This window comes from Chiloscyllium plagiosum, chromosome 6, assembly GCF_004010195.1.
Source record: "Chiloscyllium plagiosum isolate BGI_BamShark_2017 chromosome 6, ASM401019v2, whole genome shotgun sequence".
NCBI lineage: Eukaryota > Metazoa > Chordata > Chondrichthyes > Orectolobiformes > Hemiscylliidae > Chiloscyllium > Chiloscyllium plagiosum.
Window position 1 is genome coordinate 12,472,591 of NC_057715.1, and position 8,298 is coordinate 12,480,888.

At 43.3% G+C, this 8,298-nt stretch overlaps 1 protein-coding gene across 7 annotated transcripts in view; it reads left to right on the forward strand.

The window, feature by feature from the left end:
- The window catches only part of LOC122550461 (nectin-3-like), a 110,790-nt gene extending 103,033 nt beyond the window's left edge, over nt 1–7,757 (forward strand). For 3 of the 7 annotated variants that reach the window (XM_043691206.1, XM_043691207.1, XM_043691203.1), the window contains 3 exons: nt 1,340–1,493; nt 3,607–3,652; nt 7,359–7,757. In XM_043691206.1, coding sequence (XP_043547141.1) covers nt 1,340–1,493; nt 3,607–3,652; nt 7,359–7,397 — 239 coding nt within the window. In that variant the 3' untranslated portion in view covers nt 7,398–7,757. Of the gene's footprint in view, nt 1–1,339; nt 1,494–3,606; nt 3,653–7,358 lie in introns of those variants that run through there. The other 4 variants (XM_043691210.1, XM_043691208.1, XM_043691204.1 and 1 more) reach the window with 3 other exon arrangements.
- The last annotated feature ends 541 nt before the right edge of the window (nt 7,758–8,298 follow it).

Below are 8,298 nucleotides of genomic sequence, written 5' to 3' on the forward strand. Positions count from 1 at the left end.
GCACAGTGCTGAGCTGGAAGTTTGGAACTAGGGTGGGGTGGGGAAGGAGAAATGAGGAAACTGTTGAAGTCCACATTGATGCCCTGGGGTTGAAGTGTTCTGAGGCGGAAGATGAGGTTTTCTTACCAATGTCCTGTACAGCTGCAACATGACCTCCCAACTCCTATACTCAATGTACTGACCAATAAAGGGAAACATACCAAACGCCTTCTTCACTATCCTAACTGTTGCAACTCCACTTTCAAGGAATTATGGGCCTGCACACCAAGATCTCTTTGTTCAGCAACACTTCCCAGGACCTTACTATTAAGTGTAGAAGTCCTGCCCTGATTTGACTTTTCAAAATGGTGCACACCGCACGTTTATCTAAATTAAACTCCATCTCTCACTCCTCGGCTCATCAGCCCAAATGATCAAGATCCCGTTGCACTCTGAGCTAACCTTTTTCACTGTCCCCTACATCTCCACATTTTGGTGTCATCTGCAAACTTCCTAACCATGCCTACTAAGTTTATATCCAAATCATTTATATAAATGATGAAAAGCAGTTGACCCAGCACCGATCCTTATGGCACACCACTGGTCACAGGCCTGCAATCTGAAAAATAATCCTCTACCACAACCCTCTGTCTTCCATCTTTAGCCAGTTTTGTATCCAAATAGATATTCCATGAGATCTAACCTTGCTGACCAGGAAACCATGAGAAACCTTGTCGAAAGCCTTACTGAAGTCCATTTCGATCAGATCCACCACTCTGCCCTCATCAATCCACTTCATTACTTCTTCAAAGAACTCAATTAAGTTTGTGAGACACGATATCCCATGCACAAAGCCATGTTGACTATCCCTAATCAGTCCTTGCCTTTCCATTTCATGTAAATCCTGTCCCTCAGTATCCCCTCCAAAACCTTGCCCACCACTCAAGTCAGGTTCACCAGTTTATCGTTCCCTGGCTTTTCCTTATCCCCTTTCTTAAATAGTGGCACCACATTAGCTGACCTCCAGTCTTCCAGGACCTCACCTGTGACTATCGATGATCCAAATATCTCAGCAAGGGGCCCAGTCAGCCCTTCCCTAGCTTCCCACAGAGTTCTAGAATACACATGATCGGTTCCTGGGGGTTTATCCACCTTTACGCGTTTAAGACGTTCACACCTCCTCCTCTGTAATATGGACATTTTTCGAGATGTTATTATTTATTTCTCCATGTTATTCATAGCTCTAAGCCAAAACTGATACAGGAATAAAATACAAACAATGAGAAAAACTATCATGGGCTCTAATAGTGATGCTATGTTGTTGTTGGTATAGCATGATAGAATCTTTGAATTTATTTAGTTGCAGATGATCAGCAGCCACGTCATTACATGGTGCCCTTTATCATCATCATCCTCATACTGATAATTCCGCTCGGCGCTCTCAGCTATCGTTATCATAGAGCAAGAAAGAAACGTCCACAAAGAAATAGTGACAAAGAAACTTCCCCAAAAATGTAAGTATTTTCATCGAGTACATACCCTGGGATTTAACATGTTGATATTATTTAATACTGTTGGTTGAAACGTTTCAGTCTAGTTTCTTTGCTATCCAAACAACCAGAACACTCTCTGGTCAAAATCACGAATGGGTAAGACCACAGCAAACTATCCTTGCTTATTCTGTTCGATTTGTTCATGGCTTTAAACACAGTTCTTTTTAGTGCCTGTCTTCTGTGTTTCACCTCCTTGGCATCACCCCATCCTGATTCCAGATCATCTTGAACCAACAGAATATTTTCCCTCTTTTGGTGACTCTTCACTTGCCTCATTCACCTTTGACAGATACATACATAAGGATTTAGTCAGCTCAGTTATTAATGGTGCAACTGAACCATTCCTTATGACTGCCATTGAAGTCGCAGAATATGTTCTAAATCCCAGCAACCATCAATCTTTGTCCAAATGCTGTCCCTACAGTGTGAAAACAGGCCATTTGGCCCATCAAATCCACACCAACACTCCGAAGAGCATCCCACATGGATCCTAACATTGAGTCAAATAAGATTGATTCAGAATATGTCTAGCAGTTCAAAACTAGGCATCTTTGAAACCCTGTGGTCCAAATGCAGAGACAGAACCACAATCTGCAGGATAGTGTCCAGCATTATAATGATTTTATTCTCTCCGTGCATGTCAGAGTCACCGGTAAGGCCAGTATTTATTGTCTTTTCCTAATTGCCTTTTATAATTTGGTATCTCGTTAAACCAATGCAGTCCATGTGCTGTATGTAGAGGTGTAGTGCTATGAGAAAGTGAGTTCCAGGGTGTTTCTGTATCCTCTATGTCATGTTGGCTCTGCTCAGGACACTTTCTTCCCAAATTAAAGAGGACTAGATTTTACCCTCCTGAACTGGTGAATTTAAAGGGGGTGATGCTCACACAATCCAGCTTGTGACCTACTAACCATCTGTCATTTGCCTTCAACTTATTAATATTTACAGGGTGTAATGAGTGTTGAGACCTTTCTGTGACAAAATAATGCCGACTTAATGGACTTCTCCTGTATCCACTGCACTTTCTCCTACAGCAAATGGAATCTTATGCTTTTTGGGAAGTCCAACGACTTTAGCTGTGCAGTCTGGAGTCATGCATGTAGAAGGGACCCTCCGTTAAGGGTTCCCTATGGCCTCCACCCCCAAGAAGATGTTCCTCCCCCATTTAACTCTCCTCAAACCTAGCCCCTTATCTCCCTCAGGTCACTGATATCCCTCAGGCCTCTTGCCAGGACTACCAGCCTGGCCATGCTGATAGCTCGAACAATAAGAATTTATCTTCATGCTGTGGAATCCCCACCGTACTGACAGTTAATTGTTGGGATGGAGAAATTTAGTGCAAGTCTAAATTGTAATAAACCTTGAATCTCTGAACTACAGTAGAGTCAAGTACTTTTGAACGAGTTGTAAAGGCAGTTTAGCAAAGGCCATACAATCGAGGCAATCTAAGTTTCAAAATTTGCAAACAGCATGAGTCATAGGTGAGACATTACAGGCAATGCAGATTCTGAGAAAATCGAAGAGCACCTGCAATTGAACAGTTTAAATCTATTGATATAAATTCATAGTGCAATGCAATCTTCATTTGCTGATTTCTACACTACATTAAACATGTTCTGGAGTGGACACTGGCCAGATGCTTTTCGGAATGCCTTTTTTTCTGGTTGGGTTTAACCTATTTGTCTGTTAAACATATCAGATCTAATGATTAACCAAGCTCTCTCTCTCCTGTTTTCCACGGTGTATGGAGTTAATATTCTCACCAATGTCTCCACTTTTTAGTGTCTAATTTTCCCAATGCTTCTCAGGATGCTTTTTCACATCAGTGAGCTCATTACTGACTGACAGACACTTTTGTCTTTCTGTTGATGAGAAACAGGATTTTTGTGATTTGCAAATTGTTTGCCTTGCACTTCTGTGTGGAATCCCTACTTATTCATGCCTAATGACATAATATTGGGTAGCTGCTATCCTGTGGTAGGTGGCTAAAATATTAAATTGGATGAAAATATGCAATGTTAATGTTACAGAATTTAATTATCCGTCTTGTAATTTCTTCCCCCCATTCCCAAAGGGATGCCTCTGAGATGTTCCCAAGACTCCAAACAGAACGTGGTGAGGTAAGAGCTGAAATATGTTTAAGACATATGCTCAATATTTTCAGCTTTAGACACAATGCTGCCAAATACGTTAGGAAAATGTAAATTCCACTGATGTTCCCAACAGTTCTTGTCACTCTGACTTGGCCTCATGAATTCCAGTTACTGGCATTCCTGGAAATTGGATCTTGCAAAATTTATCTTTCAACCTTCTTTCAAAATTCTATACATTCTACACAGTTTTCTGCAGATTGAGATATTGCAAATGTAAACCCCCATGATTTAAGAAGGGAGGGCGAGACAAAATGGAGAACTACGGACCTGCGTGACTTCAGTTTTAGAGGAAATGTTGTATAGAGTGTGATAACTAGACACTGAGAGAATAATTATATGATTGCGCAATGTCAGTCAGAATTTAGACAATAGGTGCAGGAGTAGGTCATTGGCCCTTCGAGCCAGCACCATCATTCATTATGATCATGGCTGATCATCCACAATCAGTATCCTGTTCCTGCCTTATCCGCATAAATCTTGATTCCACAATCTTTAAGAGATCTATCCATCTCTTTCTTGAAAGTATCCAGAGACTGGGCTCCACTGCCTTCTGGGGCAGAGCATTCCATATATCCACCACTCTCTGGGTGAAGAAGTTTCTCCTCAACTCTGTTCTAAATTGCCAGCCCCATATTTTTAAGATGTGTCTTCTGGTTCTGGACTCACTGCTCAACAGAAACATGCTTCCTGCCTCTAGAGTGTCCAATCCTTTAATAATTTTATACGTCTCAATGAGATCTCCTCTCCTCCTTCTAAACTCAAGAGTGTGCAAGCCCAGTCACTCCAATCATTCAACATATGATAGTCCCGCCATTCCAGAATTGACCTGGTGAACCTACGCTACACTCCCTCAATAGCCAGAATGTCTTTCCTCAAATTTGGAGACCAGAACTGCACACAGTACTCCAGGTGTGGTCTCATCAGGGCCCTGTACAGCTGCAGAAGAACCGCTTTGCTTCTATACTCAATCCCTCTTGTTATGAAGGCCAGCATGCTATTAGCCTTCTTCACTACCTGCTGTACCTGCATGCTTACCTTCATTGACTGGTGTACAAGAACACCCAGATCTCTTTCTCCTGCCCCTTTACCTAACTTGACTCAATTTAGGTAGTAATCTGCCTTCCTGTTCTTGCCACCAAAGTGGTAACCACAAGACCAGATTTGCATGCTAATATTCCAAAACTGGCTCAACCAATGTCCTGTACAGCTGCAACATGACCTCCCAATTCCTATACTCAATGATCTGACCTAGAAATGAAAGCATACTAAGCACATTCTTCACTATCCTATCTACCTGCAACTCTACTTTCAAGGAGCCATGAACCTGCACTCCAAGGTCTCTTTGTTCAGCAACATTCCCTCGGATCTTACCATTAAGTATGTAAATCCTGCTCTGATTTGCTTTGAGGTATACTTTCATCCTCAAATCTCCATTCCCTAATCTTCACCTCTTTTTTCAAGCATCCCATTCCTCTTCCATAACCTCTATGTGTCCATCTGAATCATGATTCCTCAATCCCCAATTTTTTTTCTGCCCCTATTGCACAATCTCCACTTCCTGATACCCTTCCTATTCTTCAGTCTCCTCTTCTCAGTCTTCATTCCTCAGAATCCCCTTCTCAGCTCCTCATTCTCCAGTCTTCAATTCTCTCCAAATGCCCACTCACTAACTGTTGTAACCCTGAGGACATTCAAATTCTCCCGAAACTGATGACTGGAACTCAACACAATATTCTAGTTGTTGCCCAGTTTATTAAAGGTTCAGTGGGACCTTCATTTTTTCATAACCAGTACCTCTGTTTATAAAGCCCAAGGTACCATACATTTTGCTAATTAAGGTATTAATCCATTTTGCCATGCCCAGGTATCTTAGCAAATGAACCCTCAGGTCATTCTGTCCCAACTATGCCACTATGTCTTCTTTAATTCTCCACATTCCCTCTGCCAAATGCATTGCCTCACACTTCTCAGCACTGAATTCAAGCAGCAACTTCTCTGTTCATTTTACTCACCTGAAATATGTCCTGCTGCAGTCAATTGGTATTATTATCTCTTTATCAGACCCTCAACAATTCATTTATAGATCTTCCAAACAGCAGTGAATGTGGCACTGAACCTTGGAAAACAGTGCTATCAATCTTCATCCAGTCTGAAAAACCATCATTTTCCATGACATTCTGACCTTAGTCGCATTTTTAATTCAGTGACCCTTTTTTTTCCCCAAGACACTCAGTTCTATTGACCTGTCTTTTGTGTGCTACTTTGCCAAATACTTACTTAAAATTGACATGCATAATACCCACTGCATTCTCCTCATTAGTCTTCCCAATTAGTTAATCAAAAATTCAATTAGATTTTTCGAGCATGTTCTGCCTTTTACAAATTAGTGTTAAACCTCTGACACTGCAAATAGCTGGCCTAGATCATCTGAAGATAAGCTCAAAATTGCAGCCATTCAGACAGGAGTTATAAACTGGGATCGTGTAGACGTCCTTAAGCCTATTTCCTGGGTATTGTCCAGGAGTTTGAAATTTTTAACAGTTAGCCAGTATCCAGATGCCTTCAAATAAGCTCCTAGCTTTGGAGGTAGAGTCAGAAGCTGCTGAGGGTTCCAAATGACTTAGCTTAAAGTGACTCGAGAAAAGTTAAAGGAACCCACCAACTTCTCAAAGGAGGCAGTGGTGCAGTGGTAATTTCACTGGGATTGTAAATCAGAATCCAAGCTCATCATCTGGTGATGCAGGTTCAAATCTGATCAAGGAAGATGGTGAAATTGAGGGCAGCACGGTGGCTCAGTGGTTCGCACTGCTGCCTCACAGCCCCAGGGACCCAGGTTTGATTTCAGCCTTGGGTTGGAGTTTGCACATTCACCCTGTGTCTGTGTGGGTTACCTCCCACAGTCCAAAGATGTGCAAGCTGGGTGAATTGGCCTTGCTAAATTACCCATAGTGTTCAGGGATGTGTAGGTTAGGTGCATTAGAGGTAAATGTTGAGTAATAGGGTAGGACACTGTGTTTGGGTAGGATACTCTTCAGAGGGTTGGTGTGGACCTGTTGGGCCAAATAGCCTGTTTCCACAATATAGGGATTCTATGATTCTACCTTGGGATAGCTGTGCTCAGGGCCCTCTGCACCAGTTCTTGACTGTCCTCAGGGCCCTCTGTACAGGCTCCTCACTGTGCTTCGTGCTCTTTGTACAGGCATCTGACTGTGCTCAGGGCCCACTGTACAGGCTCCTCACTGTCCTGAGGGCCCTCTGTACAGGCTCCTCACTGTCCTGAGGACCCTCTGTACAGGCTCCTCACTGTCCTGAGGGCCCACTGTACCAGTTCCTGACTGAGCTCAAGGCCCTCAATACCGTCTCCTGTCTGTGCTCAGGGCCGTCTGTACCGGCTCCTGAGCATGCTTAGTGTCCTCTGTACCAGTTCCTGATTGTCCTCAGGATCCTCCCTACAGGCTCCTGACTGACCTCAGGGCCCTCCGTACCGGTTCCTGACTGTGCTTCGGGTCCTCTGTACTGGCTCCTGACTGTGCTCAAGGCCCTTTTTACCAGTTGCTGGCTCTTCACTGAAATCTTGGTAAGTATATATCACTGTTAATAGGCTGTTCAGCTCCTTGAGCCTTTACTGTACTCCACTACATTCTGTGTGATCTGTATTTCTGTTTACTTACAGGCGTCAGAAGACATGGAGGAAAATGAACCGTCTCTTTAATCAAATTGATGACAGGCCCTGACTGTTCTAAGATTGAGATGGACAGCAACCTAACACTTGAGTTGGCATATAGGTAGCGGTAGGTGGGAAGGCAGGTGGGGTAATTGTGGTAGGTCAGTAGGGAGGGTGGAGTGGATAGGTTGGAAGGAAGACGGACAGGTAGTACAGGTCAAGAGGGCGGTACCGAGTTGAGGGTAAGGGGAGGGGAGGTTTGGAAACGTGTGAAATTGATGCCATGTGGTTGTAAGGTGCTGAGGTGGAAGATGAGAAGTTCTTCCTCCCAGTTTGGATTTACTTCTGTTAATAAATCTTTTTTTCCCTACATTCAAGCTGTGCTGTACTTTGTTTTAGACTTTTGGGTGATTTTTGAGTGAGCATGAGTGATATTTTTTACTGGTCAGCCCCAAACCACACTTTTCTCATAGCCCCCATTATTTCTATTAAGTGATGTTTCCCTGGAATGCAATTATGGCGTTACAAGAGAACTACCTGTACTGGACAGTAACTGTTCCAATGTAGTAACATCCATAAACACACCCTTAGCAAATTTACCGAACTTATCTCTGCGTACCTTGACATCGTCTTGTTCCCCTTAGTCCAGGAACTCCCCACCTACGTTCAGGACACCACCCACACCCTCCACCTCCTCCATGACTTTCATTTCCCCAGCCCCTAATACCTTATCTTCACCATGGACATCTAGTCCATGTATACATCTATCCGCCATGACGAAGGCCTCCAAGCCTTCCATTTCTTCCTCTCACATCGACCAACTTGTACTCATCCCACTGATATTCTCATTCGACTGGCTGAACTGGTCCTTACACTCAACAACTTTTCCTTCCAATCCTCCCACTTCCTGCAGACCAAAGGGGTGGTCATGGGCATGGGCCCAGCTATG